Source organism: Camelina sativa, chromosome 4 (assembly GCF_030686135.1).
Source record: "Camelina sativa cultivar CO46 ecotype springtype chromosome 4, ASM3068613v1".
Taxonomy (NCBI): Eukaryota; Viridiplantae; Streptophyta; class Magnoliopsida; order Brassicales; family Brassicaceae; genus Camelina; species Camelina sativa.
Genome location: NC_141883.1, coordinates 32,996,203 through 33,018,277, shown reverse-complemented (window position 1 = coordinate 33,018,277; position 22,075 = coordinate 32,996,203). Strand labels below are relative to the sequence as shown.

The following is a 22,075-nucleotide window of genomic DNA, read 5'->3' as shown; positions in this document are numbered from 1 at the left end:
GTCAAGTCAAAATTGATTGATCCTCTAATTAAGAAGCATCCCTCACATGTCGCTGTCTGAAAAATGGCTTCATGCGATTGAACAACAAATGAAAACAGGATAATTACGATGATCTGGTCTCGGTCCGCAGGAAAAGAACTAGGATTAAATAGACAAGTGAAATGAAACACAGAAAGAAGCTAAGCTCATGAGTCATGAGGGGGTAGATGATGAGCCAACTAAAAACGACCTTTGGTGGTGCCATCATCGCAGTTGCACATAACGTAAAAGAGCTTCCCCAACAAGTTGCCGAGTGGTTTGAAATCAAAAACGCTGCGTTTCTTGAGGGAAAGGCGTCTCTTGAGCCTCAAGTTGTCGTCTTGGAGCGTCTGGAGGGTAAGAGAAAGCTGTCTGATGACCTCTCTCTTCTCTTCGTCCTTGGCGAGCATCAGTCTCTTGGATGAGACTCAACCTTTCCTGTTCTAGTTTCAAAGTCTCATCATCATCGTCTTCTTGTTTGTTGTGCTCAACCCCAACGGGGTCTTCAATCTCAGAATCGGCCTCTTCAAAGTGAGAGTTAGTGTCAGAAAGGGATTCTTCTTGTTGTTGGTGAATCTTAAAGGAGGAGGAGCGAGAAGCGTAGTGGGAAGAAGAAGAAGAATAAGAAGAAGAAGAAGAAGAGCGGAGCAAGTGATCGAATCGCTCGGCTAAGGAGCGGTGAGCTCGATAAAAGTCTTGGACGAAGGTGATAAGCTCAGGGCGTTTCTTGTATTAAGTCTCAGCACGCTGGGCGAAAGAGTCAGCGTTTCCTTCAATGAGCATCATCAGCATTGACTTTGTCTTGCCATCAAGCTCTGTTAATTTTTTTTCAAAACCAATTCAACAACAAAGACAAACAGAGAGAGAGAGAGAGAGAGAGAGAGAGAGCTCTCCTCTATATCTATATCTATATCTATAGGAACGGAGTAAAAAAGAAAAAAAAAACCAGAGAATGTTTGGAAAAATGAAACGGCCAGTAAATAAAAAAATTAGAAATCAAATTTTTTTGAAAAGAATAAAAATGGGGAGGGAACAGAGGAAGAAGACAGAAGAAGAAGAAGAGATGGAGAGTGGGAATGGAGAAGGAAAGGGAGAGTTCATAAACCAAAACAATGACTTTTTTCTTGATTCCATGTCACTGCTCTCTTCTCTCCCTCCTTGCTGGGATCCATCTCTTCCTCCTCCTCCTCCTCCGCCACCAAACTCTCTCTTCCACGCTCTCTCCGTCGACACCCCTTTCCCTGACCAGTTCCATCACCCTCAGGTACCAAAACTATATCACATTGATCCATACATCATCAGTAACTCCAAAATCTATTAATGATTCTGATCCTTTTGTGTTGTTGTTGTTTTTTTGTCAATTGTAGGAGTCAGGTGGTCCAACAATTGGCAGCCAAGATGGGTTACAAGCACAAGGGACAGTCTCGACCACCAGCGCACCAGTTGTTCGTCAAAAGCCAAGGGTTCGAGCCAGGAGAGGCCAAGCCACCGATCCTCACAGCATTGCTGAGCGGGTATCTCATTATTCACTGGGATTCTCCCATCTCTTCTTTTCTTCTCTTATCTTGTGTTTTTAATTGTTTGGTTTTGAACAGCTAAGGAGGGAACGCATCGCAGAGCGTATGAAGTCTCTTCAAGAACTGGTTCCTAACACCAACAAGGTACTCATTTTTCTGACCTGATTAATGTCTCTTGTCCTGGATCTAGCATGATAACTGAATTGGTTGATGAGGCGATCCAGACGGATAAGGCATCAATGTTGGATAAGATCATCGAGTATGTTAGGTTCCTTCAGCTTCAAGTCAAAGTACTAAGCATGAGCAGATTGGGAGGTGCAGGTGCAGTTGGTCCACGCCTCAATGGTCTCTCCGCCGAGGTCAGTTTCTTAGTCCCTTATGGCTTTCTACATCTGTCTATAGTGGAATTACCAAATCATCATTCATAATCATCATCGTCATGGTTTTTGGTAATGTAGGCAGGAGGACGGCTCAACGCCCTCACTGCACCTTGCAAAGGCGTAAACGGGAATGGAAACGCGACAGGATCATCCAATGAGAGCTTAAGGTCAACAGAACAGAGGGTAGCATAACTGATGGAAGAAGACATGGGATCAGCAATGCAGTACCTTCAAGGGAAGGGGCTTTGCTTGATGCCCATCTCTCTAGCAACCGCGATATCATCCTCAAGCACTCACTCTCGTGGATCTCTCTTCCACCCCATCTCCAATCCCGTCGCAGCAGAGGATGCAAATGTAGCAGCAGCAGTTGCTGCACCTGAAGCCTCCTCGACTATGGATGATGTATCTGCTGCCTCCAAGGCCTGAACCATAGAGGATACTCATGTGTTTCAACCTTCTCAGTTTAAGTCAAACATTCATATCCAAATCATTTTACTATTTTCACTGTTAAGCAAGAATAATATAAAAACAATTACACAAAGAACATAACCGACAAGACAGAACACTCGTATACGTAACAGTGTTTGCTCAATCGTGGAACCAGTATAATATCCAAGTTGAAGCTTTCACTCTCTTATAACTAACTATAGATAGGCCCAAATTCTTGAATCGGCCCGGCTATTTATGGATACGAAAACTGTGAATAAGACCATTGTCCATTAGATGCAGAGGAAAGCACACAAACACTCCTAAATTTCCTAAGTTTCAGGAACACTGATGAACAAATCAAGTCTATAACTCACACTGCTTCAATAGCTCAACAACCAAACAATCAGGTTCTACACATGTAAATATAAACCTCAGCATATTGTATACTAGGTGCTTGCAGAGTGATCAACTAACATTTTGGGCAATAGACACAAAAGGCAAACAATCAGGTTCTTGAACTGAAATGTGCCACTGATTGACAAAAAAAAAAAAAAGAATTGAAATGTGCCACCTTTATTCCCATGTTCAAGGCTTACAACTCAAAATACGTCTAAAACTATAGGCAATGCAAACAAATCTCATGATTCAGAAACAGTATTTGGCCATTGTAAATCTTCTTCCACACAACATAGACGCCTTAACACCTGGCCAAAGACAAGACAAAAAGCTTGATCATAAGAAGAAGGATGAGAACAAATACATATGTACAAAAACACTAAAAGAAGTATGCAAAGATAAGAGAATTGAAGAATCTGAGATTGAAGTCAAGTAAGGACAGATTGAAGTAGGAGTTAATAAAAAGTACCAGGAAAGGAAGGAAACTAAGTTGAAGGAGAAGGCTTGAAAGTGTAAGGCTGAGGAAGTGACATTGGACCTTTCCTCTCATCTCCAGCATCCAACAGCCTTTGAACTCTCTTGTTCCTACAATACTCCCTATCGAAATGCTTCACCTGCAAAATTCCCACTCAGAGAGTAGTAACCCAAGAGGAGCGACAGTTGTTGACGAATTGGGTTCTAGAACTACTACACTCCTTAGGATAGAGAAGACCAACGGTAGCGATTTCAGTTGGCTTTTTACCAGATTCCTTTTCTAGACAAGCGTAAAAAGCATCTCTGGCCTGCCACAATCAAAGGATCACTCCCAGCCATTTACAGTTTATTATAACCTAATCACTGAATCAGAATCAGAATCACAGAGAGAAAAAGGAAGACGGACCTTGTAGCAAGCATCTCTAGCTTTCTGAAGAACATCCTCATGAACCTCATTAGGGTTCGACGACGCATAAAAGTATCGACAGCCATGTCTACGCGAGCGAACACGACGGAAAACAGAAACAGAACCAAATACAAATGTACTACGGTTACAAAAACTTTACTTCATAATCAATTAAACAACAAAGTTTATCACTTCTTTCTCATTGGTTTACATATATCACTCTTCTTCTGTTCCTTGTTGCTTCTTGAGCTGCTCTAAACTGAAGTTTTCTTCTGGCTGCTTCTTCCACAGGTAATTCGCTGCGTCTATCCATCCTCTATGCACCACAAACTTCTTCTCTCTCACAGCCCAACGTGCCTTCTCTGTTCCCATCTCCATGGCCACCACGTGTGTCACTGATGCATCCACTTCCGTTGCGCAGGTTGCTCCCAGATCCTCAGCCATTTTCCACAGAGGGTGATCTTCTGGCTTTGCCTTGGTTGGGAACACCCGACTGAACACTACTTTAAATCCTTTAAGTATCTCTTTACGCACTTGTTTCAGCATCAACCTAACATCTTTATTAGATATGTCTTCATCCACATTCTGAAAAAACACGAATAATAATCAAAACCCCAAACTAGGCAAAAAGACAAGTTTTCTTAAGATTCAGTGTGTATATATTTGGGCATACCTCAAAGAAAAGAGCATGTGCTTGTTTTAGGACTTTCAGGACAGTTGCAAGTGCCCCATCTGGTTCACTCTCATCGCTCTTCAACTCCGATAGAGACTTGTATTTGTGATCAAACTGTCTGCAGCTCGAAGCGAAAAAGTGATACCTCTCTATTACGATCAAATTGTCCTTATGATTTGGCCACGCCTGTGCATCAAACCAACCAAGTATCAGCACAACTCTATAAAATGATTACGAGTTAAAATGAAACCTTGACAAAATACACAACATACTTACATTCTCTGTATCGTCAAGAATCAGAACAGCACTTTCTTGTCCAAGCACCACATCTAGACTCTTTTGATGTCTCACTGTGCCGTCATCCCGAGAAATGATCCGATCACCAAAGTACTCTCCTTTGGGGTCCAGCAGCTTCGCCATCTGTCGCGCATATGGCCTATCTCCCATTGTGTATATGTACATCACAAACATCTCACTGGCTTCTTTTAGAAATGAGTGAACAAACGGCCTCAGTTTGGTCATCATGTGCATAAATTCCATCTTGAAAAGACTACCTCCGGAAACATCTGAGATTTTCAAACAAAATCCAAAAATTCTTAGAAATACAACAGATACAACCATCTAGATGGGACAACAAAAGGAAAAATACAACACCGAAGTCCCATGAACAAAGATTACATTAGAAGAAAAGCAAAACAATGTAGCAGAGTATGTCACCTTGAAGAGAATGAGTATGTCTATTCAAGTATTCCTCCTCTGGTTTCAGGTCCCTTAATATGGTAGAATTAAGCAGCGTGTGGTCTAGATCGAGAACTAAATACAGCTTCCGCTGGCGTTGCAAGAATCCCATATCTGAATCACGCAACCTGGAGATCTCATCTTGATTGAGCCTCATTTCCTAAGAACACAGCATTCCCAAAGCTCATTAATAAAAAAAAAAACTAAAACTTGATTCAAGAGAAGCTGTTCTGTGATATTTGTAAGGTAATCGAATTAGATTGGCTTACCTTGTGTATATATCTAAACGAAACACCAGTTTCTTCCAATTTTTGCCCACAGACAAAGCATATGTTTCCAAACGAACCTGGATGCTCGCATTCTCCCTTGCTTGAGGATGCTTCTGCAAGCATAAACAGATTCAAAATTCAATATACCAGAACAGATGACATGACAAACAAGGCTGAAGAAAGAGAGAGCTTCACCTTCAATCTCTACTTCCTCAACAGTTTCCAAATGCTCAAACTTTCGTCTCTTTGACCTAAAAGATGATTGAGAAAAGATAGCACACACTGTAAATACTAGTAGAGTTTGAAGATTCAATCAAAGAGAATGTAATAAGACCAGATGAGAGTTGAATATACTCATGATTAGAAGCTTCAGTATCATCTTCTTCTTCGCTGGGTAAGGAGGAGTCAGACGAAGCGTCTGAGGCAGAGTCCAATTCAGCATCGAGGAAAGCAGCAAGATCATCACTACTTGAGGAATGCACTGGAGAATCGCTCGCCACACTCATCTGATTAAAAAAACAATCACAACATATGCAAAAATCTGAGAAGATGATTGAGTAAAACCCTAAATCAAACAAAAAAACAGAAAGAAACAAAAAAAAAAGGTACATGGAATTCGAATTGAAATCGCAGTGAAGCATGAAAGGACACCTGTATAATTATGTTCGTCTGAGGCGAGAGAACCTCACTCAAATCGTGAAGTTTGGGTTTTTGAGGAAAAGAGTGGAGGTACCACGACGGTGCGCAACCGTAAAAGTGTGATTAAGTAAAGCTTTCAACTTCTCTCCGATCTCCAGTGCATTCCTCAAGTAGTGATGACAATGGGAGATAGTCTTTGTTTGAATTTTTGAATAGCCATACTCATTCTCTTCAAGGTGACATACACTGCTTCATAGTTTTTGGGTTATTTTAATCAAATGTTTAGCATTAATTAAGTTTTATTTGAACAGTTGAAACATAGTTTTGAGTTCGAGCTTAGAAGAAGATCAGATTCACATTATTACTGTGTAGAAGCTGTTTATTTAGAGAAGTAACAGAGGAACCCTAACTAAAAAAAACTAAAGATAATACATTATGTTGTTTATATATATGTGGAAAGTAAATTTTAAGAAATTTTCTTGAGTTTATTTGGCATCATCATCAATTTCCAAGCACCACATCTAGTAAATCTGTTTTCTAAATCAAATCCACATTCCTCCTCTATTTATAGACCCCAACAAAACATACAAGAGTTCCTTGTTTATCTACAACACAGTTCAAGCTCGTTCATGTCCTACCCTTTCTACCATGTTAACAAACAATGACTGAGACGGAAAATAGAAAATCAATCTATGGCACTGGGAATTTTTGTTTGCTAGTATGTGGCGGTAGAATATTTACCTGCGATGCCATGCTCAAATCTGAGCTCTTCTCCACTAGGCTGTCCAGCTTCTCACCACGTTCTAGAACACTATCAATGGTTTTATGCTGCAATTCAGAACAAAAATTCAGTTTAAGGGGGGACAGAAGCATGTATCATATCTCTAAGACAGTATTCTGGTTATGAGGTTTTTGAGAAGAATGCAAAACTCATTGACAGAATAGCATATTTATTTTAGGACAGCATTTTTATGCATATCATATTTGGTCAGTCAGCAATTATACTGGAAAACTTTGGAGAAGAGAGAGTACACAAGTATATCCGTACAAGGAAAGACAGGAGACAACACTTACAAGGATAATCTTGGTCTCATCCAACTCCCTCTGGATTTTCAACAGCTTATGAGCCTCTGCTGGATCCTGAAGATTGTAATTACAGGGCAATCACAAAACAAAGTTAAGATCAAATCCACTCACAATCAACTTGTTCCTAAAACTAACTATGACTGAGGCTAGTAAAAATTAATTCATGAAGAATCATTCGATTGGGATAAGTTCTAAACAAGATTCACAGGCAAAAAGTAAAGAGCGAATATAGGAGTTGCACAAGAGAGGAACCTGAAATTTGTTTAAAGCTTGGACTAAATATGGCCAAGTCTGAGTGGGGTCTTCTTTTGCAGACCTCCATGTCTCACCAAAACTCTTCTGGTACTCATCAAGGACCTGAGAAAAATCCGAGTGTCAAGCAAAACCTAGATGTGGATTATACAACACTGAGAGAAGCACGTTAAAATTAGTACCTGGTTGAGAAGAGAGAAGGCACTTGGAACAGGATAATGATCGTCCATGTGGACAATGGCCAGTTCTCTGTTGATGGCATCATCTCTGATTTCCCACCAACAGCCTCACAAGCCATCAGTGAGATGACTTACTATATATATATATACCCTCATCATATATATATATATATATATATGTAGATGAAACCTCAGATATTTGACTATCTGAAAGAAGCTAACACCTCATGTGTCTATGTTCTTGCAGCTTGCTTTTCTCACCAAAAGGGAAATCTCCCCAAAGTAGGGAATGCATTAGTTATAACTCATAATGGAGCAAGCGGGGACAACCAATCTCCTTACACTAGAGTCTTGAGTATCGACAAGGAGATCGATTGGAGATGCTCCCAAGCCATCCATCGAAGAAATCAAGAAGCACGCAGATGCTGTCAATCTCAAGAGAACTTCCCTTGTCACCGTCTCCCAAAGCTTTGCCACGGGAAAAACTAACGTGGTAGAGGAAATGCACAAAGCGAATATCTCTGTTTACGTCTCTGTGCTAAGAAACGAATACATCTCCATAGCGTTCGACTACTTCTCTGATCCTACGGTAGAACTTGCAGCATTCATTGCAGGGAGTGGCGTTGATGGAGTAATCACAGAGTTCCCTGCCACCGCTACCAGATACTTAAGTAAGTTTAAAATTCTACAAGAACATTACCAAGATAAGGCTGATCAATTATATTTGACACAAATGCAGGGGGTCCATGCTCAGATTTAAACAAAGACCAACCCTATGCAATCTTACCTGCAGAAGCTGGCGCTCTAAAATCTCTAATGGCCGTGGCAGACAAGGAAGCACAACCACCAGCAAGTGCTCCATGATTCTTTTTACCTCTCGCAAACATACTCAAGAGAGAAGCAGAGAGAGACATAACACATTCATTAATTTCATAGTAACCTGTAACCATGAGCGTCTCTCTGTTAATCGCCTTCACCGTTCTAGCACTCTGTATACACACTTCAACATCCGAGTTCGTACAGTTTCAGCTATCCACCATATCAGCTGCACCTTCGTTTTTGCCTGAAGCTCCATCGAGTTTCTCAGCTTCTCCTCCGGCCATGTCTCCGGATGTCTCCCCTCTGTTCCCTACTCCAGGTTCGAGCGAAATGTCTCCTTCCCCGTCAGAAGCTTCAGTGATGCCGACAATCCCTTCAAGCCTTAGTCCACCAAACCCGGACGCTGTCTCTCCTGATCCTCTGCTCGAATTTTCTCCAGTTGGGTCCCCTCTCCCTGCTTCATCCTCTGTTAGTTTGGTCTCATCACCACTCTCCTCTCTGCTTCTTGTCTTCCTCATGTCTTTCTGCAGTTTTCTAGTAATCATATGGGAAACAGCGAGCGAGTAAGCAAGCCTTCTCGACATCTTCTACAAACAAAACAAAAAAAGAATGTATTCTTCTTACCTTACTTACTCTCTGTTTCGTTCATGTAATATTATTATATTAGTATAGCTTTTAAATTGTTCGAGTGTGAGATTTGCTCGTAAAGCAATCTGCAATTTGGGATTGTGCAGTTGTTGTACTTTGTAACAGTGATATATGTGTGTGTTTTTGTGCCCTTAAAAAGTCAAATCAAAATTGATTGATCCTCTCTAATTAAGAAGCATCCCTCACATGTCGCTGTCTGACTGCGACTGAACAACAAATGAAAACAGGATAATTAATTTACGATGATCTGGTGGTCTCGTTCCATAATACAGCAGGAAAAGAAGCTAGGATTTAAACAATAGACAAGTGAAATGAAAACACAGAAAGAAGCTAAGCTCATGAGTCATGAGGGGGGTAGATGATGATGAGCCAACTAAAAACGACCTTTGGTGGTGCCATCATCGCACATAACGTAAAAGAGCTTCCCGAACAAGTTGCCGAGTGGTTTGAAATCAAAAACGCTGCGTTTCTTGAGGGAAAGGCGTCTCTTGAGCCTCAAGTTGTCGTCTTGGAGCGTCTGGAGGGTAAGAGAAAGCTGTCTGATGACCTCTCTCTTCTCTTCGTCCTTGGCGAGCAGCTGTTTCCTGAGAGCATCAGTCTCTTGGATGAGCTTCAACCTTTCTTGTTCCAGTTTGAAAGTCTCATCATCATCGTCTTCTTTCTTGTTGTGCTCAAGCTCATCGTGATGTTCAGGGTCTTCAATCTCAGAATCGGCATCCTCAAAGTGAGAGTTGGTGTCAGAAAGGGATTCTTCTTGTTGTTGGTGAAACTTAAAGGAGGAGGAGCGAGAAGCGTTGTCCGACGAAAAAGAAGAAGAAGAAGAAGAAGAAGAAGAAGAAGAAGAAGAAGAAGAAGAAGAAGAAGAAGAAGAGCGGAGCAAGTGATCGAATCGCTCGGCTAAGGAGCGGTGAGCTCGATAAAAGTCTTGGACAAAGGTAACAAGCTCAGGACGTTTCTTGTAGTAAGTCTCAGCACGCTGGGCGAAAGAGTCAGCGTTTCCTTCAATGAGCATCAGCATTGTCTTTGTCTTGGCATCCAGCTCTGTCCAATTTTTTTTTCAAAACCAATTCAACAACAAAGACAAACAGAGACAGGAAGAGAGAGAGAGAGAGCTCTCCTCTATATCTATAGGAACGGAGTAAAAAAAAAAAAAAAGAAAAATACCAGAGAGTGTTGATTGAAGCCATAGAGAATGTTTGGAGCTCTTGTGACTCTCCAACCACCACCACTTCCTCGATTTCTCCTCCATTTTTCTTCTTTTTGGTGCTATACAAACAACCAACAAACAATGAAAAAGCTATAAACTCAAAAAACTCAACATCATCAAAAGCTTTAGCTACTCAAGAGAGAGAATCATACCCCCTCTTTCTTCTTCGATCCCCTAAATTGCCTCAGCGACTATGAGAGAGAGAGAGAGAGAGAGAGAGAGTGAGATTGAGAGAAAGATATGTCAACAAACAAAGGCAAATTGTGATTTTTGTTTTTCAAATTTTGAATCTCTCTCGTCTTCGCTCTCGAGAGAATCTGAATTTAATTCTTTATTCCACATTTTACGGCTATTAATACATATTATCCAATGAGTACTCAACACGTCTACATCCAATCTCACCAGAAAAAAAAAAAAAAAAAAGGTAACGGACTACAGTATACTGCAACTAGGCTATATCTTCAGATCAGGCCTCATCAATCAATCAATATAAGCCCAATATTAAAGGCCCACGTAATGTCATTAAGGGCCTTTTTTTAGAACTTGTTGTCCTCCTGACCCTGATCCTGATCCTGATCGATCAAGTCGAAGAGCTGATCGCCAATGCCGAAGCCGAGCATCCTGGCCATGTCGGTGGTCTTCAACCTGGGCTTGGGGACGCCGTGCCGTTTCAGCCACGGATAAACCACAAACACTTTGTTCATGACGAAAAGCTCCAACGCCTCGGGATTGAAAACGACGCCCATTCTCAAGCTCATCTGGTGCGGGACTAGCATTGCCGCGTATCGAGCGAGTTCCCCAGCACGCCAGTCCAGCAGCACGGGAAGCCAAGGGTACATGGCGTCGAGCCTCACGAACCACAGTCTTATCTCCGGGTACTCTGACAGCTCACGCGGATCCCTCGGGTCTTCTCTTTTGTAGTTTATGCTGAATCCAATACTTCGTTCCATATACCTTTTTGGTTCAGCTGCATATATATATATATATATATATACACATCAATCAATCATGAATACTAATAATTATAATTAATTAGAGGTTACGGTTACCTGAGGAAGGTGAGGTTATGCCGGTGGCTGTCTGAAACGGGGATAGGTCAAGCCGCCCGATCGAGTCGTTGTCGATCACAACCTCGTACCGGCCTGTCGTGGGAGGCATCGGAGGTTCCACTTTATCCACAGAATCTGCTCCCTTTTTCACAATATAAATAAATTGAATACGTACTCCACATATAGTACTAGCTAGCCTTTTATATATGTTTTATATAAAACGTATAACGTGGGGAGGGGGTAATTAAGCACAAAAGGAAGAACAAGAGAGTATAGGCACCGTCATCATTATTGAAGGCAGAGATGTCGAAGTTGCCAGAAGGATTGAAGGCGACGGAGACTGCTACGTCTTGCGCTATCCTCCTCTTCTTCACGCACGAGTCGACGAACAGGGATGAGGAGGAGGAGAAGTGTCTCGGCGGCGATGGCAAAAGCCACGGGAGAAGAAGAGCCGCCTTTGTTGTTGCCATTGAGCTACAACACAGAGAGTTCGAGGTTTACCATCTTACCCAGCAACCAACCTAAACCAAGTATCTCTCTCTTCCTATCCTCTTTTTTTTTTTCTTTTTCTTTTTTCTTTTTCATCTCTTTTGGCCTTTTCTGCATTTCTTCTTTCCATTTTATCCCTTTTCCTCGGCACAAGTATGTCTGTATACTCTCTTTTATTTAATTTTTCTAAGCGGTGTAGAACCACCAGACATAATTGGATATATATTGTAGGCAAGGCAGTGATCAATCGAATTTGCGGGCTGCATGCAACAACAGATAAATCCACTTTTACATATTACCAATACCACCTATGATGAATGCTAACAGCACTCTTGCATCCTTTTTTTTCTCTCGACAACCAGTAATACAAGCCAGAAGTTGCTCTAAACAAGAAAGAAAAATCCAATCCTCAAGTCTCTAGCTCGCTCCCTCCCTCCCTCGTCTCTTTTTGTCTTTAATAATCAATCTTTCATCATCTTCTAACTTTCCAGAATCATTTCAAGAGTTGTTGTATCCTCGATCCAAATTTGAAAAGAAACAAAAAAAAAAAAAAAAAAAAAAAAAAAAAAAATCTACATAAAAGAGTAATTAGGATTGAGAGACCCACTTGACTTCCTAATAATGATTTAACAACTTTCAGCTCTTCATCCCAATCATATGGCCGGAAATTGGATTTTTTTACAGCCCAATGTTGTTTACATAAATATTTTAAAATACGTCTTTTACATTCTTTGACCAAATCCGTAGTTAGTCCAAAATTAATTTATCCATGAAAGGAAGAGATATCATCTTATTTTTATTTTTATTTTTTAATTAAATCAATATATAAAAAGTAAAACGTTAAAAATACACCTTTTGGACTCTTCAAAGCGGCGAAAGTGCGGGCGGGAATCACGGCAACAACAACAAAAAGTGTTTAAAAAGCACTTGCTTACACACTTAAAACTATTTTCTTGCTTTGACAAAATCATTTATTGTTGCGTAAATAGGGGGAAATCGGGAAAGAAAGAAGAAAGCTTCCTTCCATTAAACCAAATTTTCCTTTTCTTTTTTTCTAAATTTGTAACTCTTATCTTCAAATGTCTTACTTATGAAATCTTTCTACTACACTAGATTGAGCAAGATTATCTTAGTTCTAGTCAGTTAACATTATTTCCAATGAATGTTTCAACAATTCCAGATAAGATAATACGCCAAAGAAACATACACATAAGTAGTCATCACTTTGTTCTTTTATATTCGTTAATCAGTTTCTTTTGAATGTAAAAGCATACTTTTACTTTTGTTTCAATGATTCATTCATGTCGCATAGAATAAATATATTAACTTTTTCTACAAATTTAATTCCAAAAGTTTTTATTTTTTATAGTAATTTTAATCTAAGATATAATAAGGGGTAAAATACACTCACTCACTGGCCACTCGAAAATTAATACACATTATCATTATGTATGCCCCCAAAATTAGTGAAAAAAAAAAGCAAATTAAAATTAAAGAAAGAAGAATTAAAAAAAAGAGAGACAACAAGGAAGCGATTGGATAACACAGAGACACATACACAAACACTCCCCCTCCCGTCCCGTCCCGTCCCGTCGTCAATGACCAAACCCTAAAAATCTATTTCCTCTGACCGCATCTGTTGTTGGTGAAAGGCGCATTTGCTTTCGAGTGTCGTCGATGCCCCCAATCTGGGACCTGGGTACCGCTCCCTGATTCTTTTGCTTCTCAATCTTGCCCACACCTGCAGTATCCCATTTGTTGTGAGTGAAGAAGCTCCGATGTTTTTTTCTTAGTTTCTTCCTTCTATAGGTATAGCCGTCTCTGGGGATACCCCCTTAGGTTTGTTTTCCGGATCTCTATCTTATCGGATCTTTTGTCTTGTTAGAAGCTTGTGCCTCTCTCTCTCTCTACTCTTGATCTGAATCGTTTTTTTTTTTTTTTTTTTGTTTTTTTGTCCTTTCTTATTTAAATTCGTTGAGATTAGGGTGTGTAACAGATATCTTTCGAAACATTCTGGCCTTGAGATGACATGATCTCCTTCATTCTGGAATGTGGGTTTTATCATTAGGGTTCTTGAAAAGTCGGCAACTTTGGATTAACATATATATATATATAGAGAGAGAGAGAGAGAGAGACTGCTTTAAAATAAACGTGTTTGTTTGTTAATAGTTAGGGAATTCAGAGAGCCATGTCGTTCAAGAGTCTAATTCAGGACATGAGAGGAGAGTTTGGTAGTATATCTAGAAAGGGATTCGATGTCAGATTCGGGTATGGGAGATCCAGGTCTCAACGTGTGGTTCAGGATACTTGTGTTCCTGTTGATGCTTTCAAGCAGAGCTGCTGGGCTAGTATGCCTCCGGAGCTTCTCAGGGATGTTCTCATGAGGATTGAGCAGTCCGAACATACTTGGCCTTCTAGGAAGAATGTTGTTTCTTGCGCAGGTGTGTGCAGGAACTGGCGAGAAATCGTCAAGGAGATCGTCAAAGTTCCTGAGCTTTCTAGCAAATTGACTTTTCCTATCTCCGTGAAACAGGTTGAGTATCCCCTTCACGTTCTATGTTTACGTTATCCCTCCCTTGCCTACTTCTTCAGGCTAATCATCTTTCCTGGTTTTCTTTTTAGCCGGGTCCAAGGGGGTCACTTGTTCAATGCTATATTATGAGAAACCGCAGCAATCAAACTTACTATCTATACCTCGGGTTAAACCAAGGTGAAAGAAAACACATGCTGTTTCTTTTCTCTTTGCATACCTAACTTGTTTATGAATAACACTGAAGAGATTTCTTTTTTTTGTTTTCTGGCTCAGCAGCAGCTTCAAATGATGATGGTAAGTTCCTTCTTGCTGCAAAGAGGTTTCGGAGGCCAACTTGCACTGACTACATCATCTCCTTAAACTGCGATGATGTCTCGAGAGGAAGCACTACCTATATCGGAAAGCTAAGGTAGATTGAGTCCATGGTTTAGATACCTCATATTTCATATATTGGCCATAACCCTTCTCATATCTTAATTTCTTTCAGATCTAACTTTCTGGGAACCAAGTTCACTGTCTATGATGCTCAGCCGACGAATCCTGGAGCTCAAGTTACCAGAACCCGTTCAAGCAGACTTCTCAGTTTGAAACAAGTGAGCCCGAGAATTCCATCTGGCAACTATCCTGTAGCACATATCTCATATGAGCTTAACGTCTTGGGTTCCAGGTTGATTTATCTCCTTTGCTTACAGATACATTGTGAGAGAAAAAAATATCGTTGCTTTTATGGTTTTTGCTAATTTTAAAACTTGTCGTATCAAACCACAGAGGACCGAGGAGGATGCAGTGTGTCATGGATGCCATCCCTGCATCAGCGGTAGAACCTGGAGGAACAGCTCCAACTCAGACGGAACTTCTCCACAGCAATCTTGATAGTTTCCCCTCATTCTCCTTCTTCAGGTCGAAATCAATTCGTGCAGAGAGTCTCCCTTCTGGTCCATCGTCTGCTGCTCAGAAGGAAGGACTGCTTGCCCTGAAGTTTAAAGCGCCCAGATGGCACGAACAGCTCCAGTGCTGGTGCCTCAACTTCAATGGGAGAGTCACTGTTGCTTCCGTCAAAAACTTCCAGCTCGTAGCTGCTCCTGAGAACGGACCTGCAGGACCTGAGCATGAAAACGTGATTCTCCAGTTTGGAAAAGTCGGCAAAGATGTGTTCACAATGGACTATCAGTACCCTATCTCTGCCTTCCAGGCCTTCACCATTTGCCTTAGCAGTTTCGACACCAAGATAGCATGTGAATGATTCCAACAACCCGGGTGACTCCGGCGGGTTTATTTAGTTGTATCATGTTGAAAGAGAAAACTGGTGTGACCTCGTCTTAGAAAGTGTGTGTACATATTTTAAAAAGTCTTGGCAAGTCCATACAAAGAGAGAGAGAGACAAAGATCGAAGACAGTAGATTGTGTTTGTTATTCCTGTTGTGTTGTTAGCAATTGTAGTTCCAGACTATGATTTTATTTCTCTGATAATTAAATTGATCGTTTCTTTTGGAGAGTACATATATTCCAGGCAAAGCAGAAAATCAGGTATTTGAAGTATCTGAATCGTATATGAGTAACTAGGAACAAGCATATGCAAATATCGTTTACAGATTGCTTCAATATTATTATAAAAAGAGTCAGATGCGATCAATAATATGGAGGAAGAAGTGGCGGTCCTTGTGGTGGTGGGCCTCCAAAGCAATCTCGTAGCAACCAGCAGCAGCACAGACAAGATAGACTGCAAGATTCCACAGTCAGAGTAACATCTTTACTTTCTGCAGATACTGAACAAAACAATGAAGCCGAAAAATGTCTTTTACCAGGAACATATCATGTCTGAAAACCCAGAAAAGAAACCGCCAATGGGTGGCATGAACCCAGGCCCTCCGGGTGGCAAGAATTCTGGTCCTCCAGGTGGCAAGAAGCCTGGTCCACCGGGTCCACCAGGTCCTCCGGGTCCTCCAGGTCCTCCAGGTCCCATGGCAGATCTCTCAACAGCTCCAACAGTGTGGTCAAGATGCTGTATCTAGGGGATTCAGCACTCTGTGGGAGGGAAGACATGAGAATAAACAGAGGAGGGTTGTTATATAGCAGTTGGTAAGGGCCTAATCTTCAAAGAGTTGACGAAGAAAGAGAGATGCGACATTGCTTCAAGCTGCAACTACTCTTCCTCTCATCTCCACCATTCTTCACCAAATGTTCAAATCCAAAAATGTAACAGGAAAAAAACTAACCCTCAAAACCAATTTTGCTAAAGTAAGTGTGAACGTTGTTGTTGCCTTGCGGCAAAATCAGGCAAAACAAGTGGATTCAAAAAAAAAAGGTACAAATCATTATGTCGTTTGTTTGAAACAGACATACGTGTTTCTCAAAGTGTAGTATTTGAGTTTGGGGTCAAATATACAGTGGTAGGATAGGTGGTAAAACTCCTAAAGCTTAGAATACAAAAACATAATCTGATCATAAACTGGATAGGTGGTAATGATTGGATTAATACAGTAAAAAAGAAAGACTCTTGATATTGACTAGCAAAGTAATAAATCATATTGGATCAGCGGCCTTGGCGAAACGTCCCCTGATTCTTGTCCTGCTTTCTGCACGAACCTTGCGTGATTCATACCTGATGTGTTTCTCGTACCTGTCAAGACATGAATTAATAATCCTGATTCTGATCTAGAGATGAGTCTTGAGGGAAAATTTGTTTTTTTTTGTTTTTTGTTAATGTTAACCTTCGAGATTTCTTCTTTTCTTTGTAGCGGGAGAGAGCAGAGTTCCTCTCAAGACTGTTGATCTCCCTCGTAGCCGTAGTGGAGCAGAGTGGCACCATCACGTTATCTTCCTCACATCGGTTAAAGCTGTCAGCAACCGGAACCATAACGGAAGAGTCTCGGTCTACATTCTCAGGTTTATCAACTGACCCTGACAAGTTTTTTAGCAGAGAGCAATATGGAAAGTCCTCATCTTGCTGATCGAACCATTTCATTCCACTCTCCTTTGACAAGACATTTCAAGATCAATTTGACAACAACAAACAACAGCCACAAGAAGAAGAAGAAGAAGAAGATAGTCTTACCAGCTCGCATGTAGGAAACAAATCCGGCGCTAGGAACTGGAATCCGGCATCGATCTCAGCATCTGATGCTGCTTCGAATTTCAGACAACTCGGCTCGGATCTCGCCAGTCCACGGAGCTGTCTGATCATCTCATCTTTGTATTTCCCGCAGGTGGCGTGACGATTCTGAAGAGTTGCAAAAACATTAATTCAGACAGAGGAACAAAACAAAACAGAGCAGGCTTGAATATATAAAAAGTAAATAGACAGAGAGAGAGAGAGAGAGAGACCTTAGGCAGAGGAGGAACATCCGTGGCACGGAAGTTATGAGTATCCGAGCCGCCTGAGACAAGCAAGTCGTTGAGGCTAAGGATCTCCGGGGGTGACGTCTGATCCCAAAGCAATCCGGAATCGGGGGAGAGGTCATCGAGTCCCACGATTGACAACAACTCCGGGACGGAGGGACAGCCGGTAAAGCCTTCGAAAGGTCTCCGGCTTTGGAGGGAGGTGGAAGAGGCAGTGTGGTGCTGCCAATCGCAGTTCTGGCAAAGCACAGACCTTTCGGACTCGCAGAAAAGGGAAGAAGGAGAGTCGTGGCAGGAGTCGCAGAGAAGTGACCTGAAGTGTTTGCCGAAGAGTTGGTTGGCGACGTGGACTTGCTTGTCGCAGGCGAGACAGAGCTTGGCGGAGTCAGCTTTGCAGTAGACAAGAGCCACGGAGGAGTCGCAATAGTCGCAGAGCCGGCGGTGACCTTCTTCTTCTTCTTTTTCCATCATGGGGATGGGATACGCCGACAGTTTTGGTAAGAAGATTGAACACAGAGGAAGAAGGAAGGAAGGAAGGAAGAAGAGTCTTAGAGGATATTTTTAATTTTCTTGGGACAAAACCAAAAACCAAAACCAATATTGGTGGTGGTGGCTTTATGTTACGCTTATGTTCTTATGTAAAAGCCATGTGTTGTTGTTGTTATGAGTTGTCCTAGTAATAGTGACGTTAAAATGACGCCATTTCTTTCTTTCTTTTTTGTTATAAAGAAGGCAAAAGTCAAAATATCTTCTTAATTAATTTCTTGGGGAAGAAGCTGTAGTAAACACACTCTCCTCGCTCCTTCACCCTTCCCGTGCCTTTCATTAAGTGGACGATGTAGATTAATTAATGGACTCACCGTTCCTTCGTTCTCGTTGCGAAATTAATCGTCCACATATGTTATACTTATATGTATAACTATAACCAACTGAATGACTGATCCATTTATTTTCAGTTTGGTTCACAGGGCTGTAAAAGTAATATGATTACGGGTTATCATCAGTAGGATAATATTCAATCTTGATGCACGTAATAGGGCGACAAAGACGTAGCTACGCCTTCTACACACTACGGGATAGCCAAGACAAGACAAGCCAAGAAATTAAATCAATCAATAATTTTTCTTGACAGGATTTATTTATCAGACTAGAGTAGTCTAGAATTCTTTATTATAATAACACATGTTGGCTACCATATATACAGTACTCCGTGAGACTTTTACAAATTAAAGAGATTGAGTACTAATCGAAGTTGGTCACTGAATTTTCAAAATCTAATAAAATACTAGTCCAGAAAAATAGACGTGGCTAATTAGGGACGTTAGAAAAGGAAAGTTTTGTTGTTTGCTGCAGTGTGTTTGCCTATTTAAAAAAAAACAGACAAACAAAAATAATAAACTAAAAGGAAAGACTTTGTCACGTTACCGACATAGCTAGAATGCTCGAAAGTGAATTCCTTTCCTTTTTTTTTTTTTTTTTCGTTAATGCTTAATGTTATTGGTTTGCCACTAGACAATTAATTTTAAGATCTCCAATCCAAAATTGCTCATCTCCACTAAAACCTCATCATCGTTCCTCAATAACTATTACCCCATGAAGGTAGTTGTCAATCACATTTATCTCCAAGAGTACTCAAAACTTTTTTAACCATGATTGACTGATGAGGACAAGATGGGACCAACAAAAAAAACAAAAGGACGAGAGATGAGTAATATTAGAGATATTTGAACAACTATGGCTCGTGAACAATAAATAACTCATATCACACGATAGTCTAGCTAGTATTGTTTTTCCTTCCTTTGTTCCTTGGCTATAAAAACTAATCTTCTTAAAAACCGAGTTTGTAACCATTGGATTACTGGATCTAACATAGTTAACGGTGAATCAGGGTTTATTATATACTCATCAGTCAAACTAAATTACAAAACAACAAACATATGTTAGTATATATATAATATATTTACCCAAAACGTATCAAAAAAAGTAACAAAAACAAAATATTAGTTCACTTAAACATGAGGAAACCCCTGAAAGTTTTGTGATCTAATTTAACTATAAGACTCGAATTCATATCTATATATAATTATAAAGCACAAATGGAAACTAAACTGAAACCCAATGTTGTACCATTCCATTTTGTTGAGTTTCGATATTCGCATGGGCTTCGTTCCCTTTTTTTTTTCCTTCAAAAAATGGTCCATTTTTTCTAAGTAATCATAGAGATTCTTGATATTTTCTTGGATACGAATCTTGGGCCTATAAGGGGGACACATATATAGGAGGATGCTTTCATCACGCGCCGGTCAAAGAATCTTGAATCTCATAACAATGACAACAAAGTGAATGTGGTTCTTAGTTCTTACACGTCTATACAACTTCCAATTAGATTCTCCTAATACCCACGATCCCAAGAAGTTGGAGGTCAAGAAAAGTTGTTCCACACATCTTCTAAAGAGATTCTACCTTTATTATCTCTCCTTTGGACCTTTTGAACTCAACAGAACAATATTTTCATTAAACAAAACTTAAAGGTCTATATACTATAACTGTAGAGGCATTTACAGCTCTTGATTGGAGAATGTTGAAGGAATAGATTTGATAACTTTAAGAAACTAAAGAGAAACAATGGTTAGCACAGATATATGCATGCGATCGAGGCTCAAATTCATTATTTAGTAATTAATACCTATACGTGGTTAAAAATGCACGTAAAATATCAAATATTGATATCTACGGTACAATTACAATCAATCTCAAGTAGCAAAAAGTGGACCGAGGAAGAATTGTATGCTTCGTTATCTATAAAGCTGAGAGGATCGTTAATGTTCCCTATATTACAAAGATTCCATGATTCGTTAGTAACCTTTTTTGTATTTTTTCCGACGTTTGCATTTTTTTATTAGTTATGAGCAAATGTTTACTACACCATAGTAGATTACAAAAAAAAAAAAAGAGGAAGAGAAGCATATATAATTAAGATTAATACATTCTTTTGAATTCGCACACTATATATGAGCTAAATATTGTATGTTGTAGACTTGTAGTTAATTATTATTGTTCATGTAAATTTTGGTTAGTTAGTACTTTAAATAAAAATACTCAAAATATAAAAACGGAAAAAATGATTTTTTGTAGCCATGATATACTTTGGACCGCCAAATTAAAGATCTTCTATTCTCTTCCTCAAACTGCTTTAGCTAGTCGCATTAAGAGATAGGTACGTATCTTATCATTGTATTTCTTTTTGACCGATTTTGTTAGGGTGGAGACTCAAGTCTATTCTAATATATTTCACATTGGATATATTACAGTATATTTCGACAAAAAAAAATATATATATATATATATATATATATATATATATTACAGTATATATGCTCCAATGGGCAATAATGGCTAAGAAAAAAAATATCATCCGTGATAAAAAAGTACGCTCTGAATTTCTTTCATATTGACTGAATTACGATGATGATGGCCGCGACTAAGTTATTATATCTTAACAGTTAGAACGAGTTCATGCATGTGGTTAGCAAGTCCATTCACATAGTATCATATAAAGTAAATATAAAGAAAAATTGCAGTTTTGATATTTTTAGAATCTTATTTACAAGTTTTATATATATTTTTTTTTAAAACCCTAACCGCCTGCCTAATTAACACACTTATTTCTCGAACAAAACCAAGTCCGTTTCATCGATCTTCTTGCGGAGTTAGCTAATATGCATGTGTGAGTGTATATGTCGAAACCATAAAATGGTTTGTTATTATAGTAGACGACTCCTTCATTCCTTCTAATATATACCATCTTCGTTTTTGGTCGTATTATAAACTAAATCAACACGAGAGTCGTTATAATATATGAATAATATTTTCATTATAGCATAAACAGAGAGTTATACATCAACATACACCAGTTGATTAACTAAACTGAAACACGAAAGAAGCTAAACAATAGAACATATGATAAACATTTCAGACGAAGTCCTCGTTGAATATCTAGCTAGTGTATTGAGCTCACACTCTAGCTGTAACTGTGTTTATTCTCACTAGCTAATTAATGATTAGATTATTGAGTTGGTTTAGTAGCTAGTTATATCTAGTAAAGGATGGACTGATAGGGTTTGATCAAGGGGACGAGAGAGCCACTAAGGTGAAGGGACATGACTTCATTGGTGGACCCAACGAGCTTGCCTCCGACGAAGACAGCTGGAACCGCCGTGGAGCAGCCGAGTCGGAGGAGAGCCTTCTCGATCTCACGGCAGTCTGTGTCGTTGTCGATCTCGTGGATGGTTGGTTGAACCCTAAGGTCACGGAACAGGATCTGAACGGCGTAGCAGAGACAACATGAGCTCTTCGTGAAGATGACCACTCCTTTCTCTGACGACATTCTCATCACTTTGTCCATGATATATCTGAGGGCGAGGGTTTAAACTTTAGCCTTTTGATGTATGTTTAGTTTGGCTTGAGTATGTAAAAAGCTTGAGATCTGCTTGGCTATTTATAGGAAAGGGGTGAGCTAAAGTCTCTCTTTTTTT

The 22,075-nt window shown here is 39.9% G+C and overlaps 6 protein-coding genes and 4 pseudogenes across 17 annotated transcripts; 3 read left to right on the top strand and 7 right to left on the bottom strand.

Annotated features, from left to right (window-relative positions):
• Positions 1-218: 218 nt before the first annotated feature.
• LOC104784467 (protein NETWORKED 3C pseudogene) lies at positions 219-843 on the bottom strand (annotated as a pseudogene).
• Positions 842-2,413, top strand: LOC104783376 (transcription factor LRL3-like; annotated as a pseudogene). The gene is made up of 5 exons (XR_015597410.1): positions 842-1,282; positions 1,386-1,532; positions 1,614-1,679; positions 1,760-1,894; positions 1,994-2,413. The product of XR_015597410.1 is annotated as a transcription factor LRL3-like (transcript).
• Positions 2,414-2,838: 425 nt separating this feature from the next.
• LOC104783377 (uncharacterized) lies at positions 2,839-3,706 on the bottom strand (annotated as a pseudogene). Its single transcript, XR_015597405.1, has 4 exons — positions 3,621-3,706; positions 3,385-3,522; positions 3,210-3,354; positions 2,839-3,048 (listed from the first exon to the last, which is right to left on the bottom strand). The product of XR_015597405.1 is annotated as an uncharacterized LOC104783377 (transcript).
• Positions 3,707-3,760: 54 nt separating this feature from the next.
• On the bottom strand, positions 3,761-7,084 carry LOC104783378 (RNA polymerase II C-terminal domain phosphatase-like 4). 2 transcript variants are annotated; one of them, XM_087511297.1, is made up of 9 exons: positions 7,014-7,084; positions 6,681-6,767; positions 5,655-5,806; positions 5,496-5,551; positions 5,301-5,413; positions 5,011-5,191; positions 4,570-4,859; positions 4,294-4,479; positions 3,761-4,205 (listed from the first exon to the last, which is right to left on the bottom strand). In XM_087511297.1, exons 2-9 carry the CDS (start codon positions 6,690-6,692, stop codon positions 3,837-3,839), a joined length of 1,359 nt encoding a protein of 452 aa, XP_087367423.1. In that variant the 5' UTR covers positions 6,693-6,767; positions 7,014-7,084; the 3' UTR covers positions 3,761-3,836. The 2 variants fall into 2 exon arrangements, with proteins under 2 accessions (XP_087367423.1, XP_087367424.1); XM_087511298.1 differs by lacking the exons at positions 6,681-6,767; positions 7,014-7,084 and adding an exon at positions 5,952-6,201.
• A 1,200-nt stretch (positions 7,085-8,284) lies between these two features.
• On the top strand, positions 8,285-8,899 carry LOC104784465 (classical arabinogalactan protein 26 pseudogene; annotated as a pseudogene). Its single transcript, XR_015597406.1, has one exon. The product of XR_015597406.1 is annotated as a classical arabinogalactan protein 26 pseudogene (transcript).
• A 242-nt stretch (positions 8,900-9,141) lies between these two features.
• Positions 9,142-10,449, bottom strand: LOC104783379 (protein NETWORKED 3C-like). Its single transcript, XM_010508537.3, has 3 exons — positions 10,283-10,449; positions 10,088-10,189; positions 9,142-9,964 (listed from the first exon to the last, which is right to left on the bottom strand). The coding sequence occupies exons 2-3, from the start codon at positions 10,170-10,172 to the stop codon at positions 9,297-9,299; spliced, it is 753 nt and encodes a 250-aa protein (XP_010506839.2). The 5' UTR covers positions 10,173-10,189; positions 10,283-10,449; the 3' UTR covers positions 9,142-9,296.
• Positions 10,444-12,291, bottom strand: LOC104783380 (protein CHLORORESPIRATORY REDUCTION 6, chloroplastic). Of its 2 annotated transcripts, none has more exons than XM_010508538.3 (3): positions 11,460-12,291; positions 11,180-11,314; positions 10,444-11,097 (listed from the first exon to the last, which is right to left on the bottom strand). In XM_010508538.3, exons 1-3 carry the CDS (start codon positions 11,647-11,649, stop codon positions 10,667-10,669), a joined length of 756 nt encoding a protein of 251 aa, XP_010506840.1. In that variant the 5' UTR covers positions 11,650-12,291; the 3' UTR covers positions 10,444-10,666. The 2 variants fall into 2 exon arrangements, with proteins under 2 accessions (XP_010506840.1, XP_087367430.1); XM_087511304.1 differs by having other exon boundaries at positions 11,180-11,321; positions 11,460-12,235.
• A 797-nt stretch (positions 12,292-13,088) lies between these two features.
• Positions 13,089-15,699, top strand: LOC104783375 (tubby-like F-box protein 3). 7 transcript variants are annotated; one of them, XM_087511302.1, is made up of 6 exons: positions 13,089-13,507; positions 13,838-14,201; positions 14,291-14,378; positions 14,478-14,610; positions 14,689-14,868; positions 14,970-15,699. In XM_087511302.1, exons 2-6 carry the CDS (start codon positions 13,857-13,859, stop codon positions 15,442-15,444), a joined length of 1,221 nt encoding a protein of 406 aa, XP_087367428.1. In that variant the 5' UTR covers positions 13,089-13,507; positions 13,838-13,856; the 3' UTR covers positions 15,445-15,699. The 7 variants fall into 7 exon arrangements, with proteins under 7 accessions (XP_087367428.1, XP_010506831.2, XP_010506833.2 ...); XM_010508529.3 differs by having other exon boundaries at positions 14,475-14,610; XM_087511303.1 differs by having other exon boundaries at positions 13,145-13,428.
• Positions 15,700-16,474: 775 nt separating this feature from the next.
• LOC104783373 (zinc finger protein CONSTANS-LIKE 13) lies at positions 16,475-18,418 on the bottom strand. The gene is made up of 4 exons (XM_010508527.3): positions 17,526-18,418; positions 17,257-17,421; positions 16,913-17,175; positions 16,475-16,821 (listed from the first exon to the last, which is right to left on the bottom strand). Exons 1-4 carry the CDS (start codon positions 18,009-18,011, stop codon positions 16,725-16,727), a joined length of 1,011 nt encoding a protein of 336 aa, XP_010506829.3. The 5' UTR covers positions 18,012-18,418; the 3' UTR covers positions 16,475-16,724.
• Positions 18,419-21,395: 2,977 nt separating this feature from the next.
• LOC104783372 (glutaredoxin-C13) lies at positions 21,396-22,001 on the bottom strand. The gene has a single exon (XM_087511296.1). The coding sequence runs from the start codon at positions 21,943-21,945 to the stop codon at positions 21,637-21,639; it is 309 nt and encodes a 102-aa protein (XP_087367422.1). The 5' UTR covers positions 21,946-22,001; the 3' UTR covers positions 21,396-21,636.
• Between the last annotated feature and the right edge of the window lie 74 nt (positions 22,002-22,075).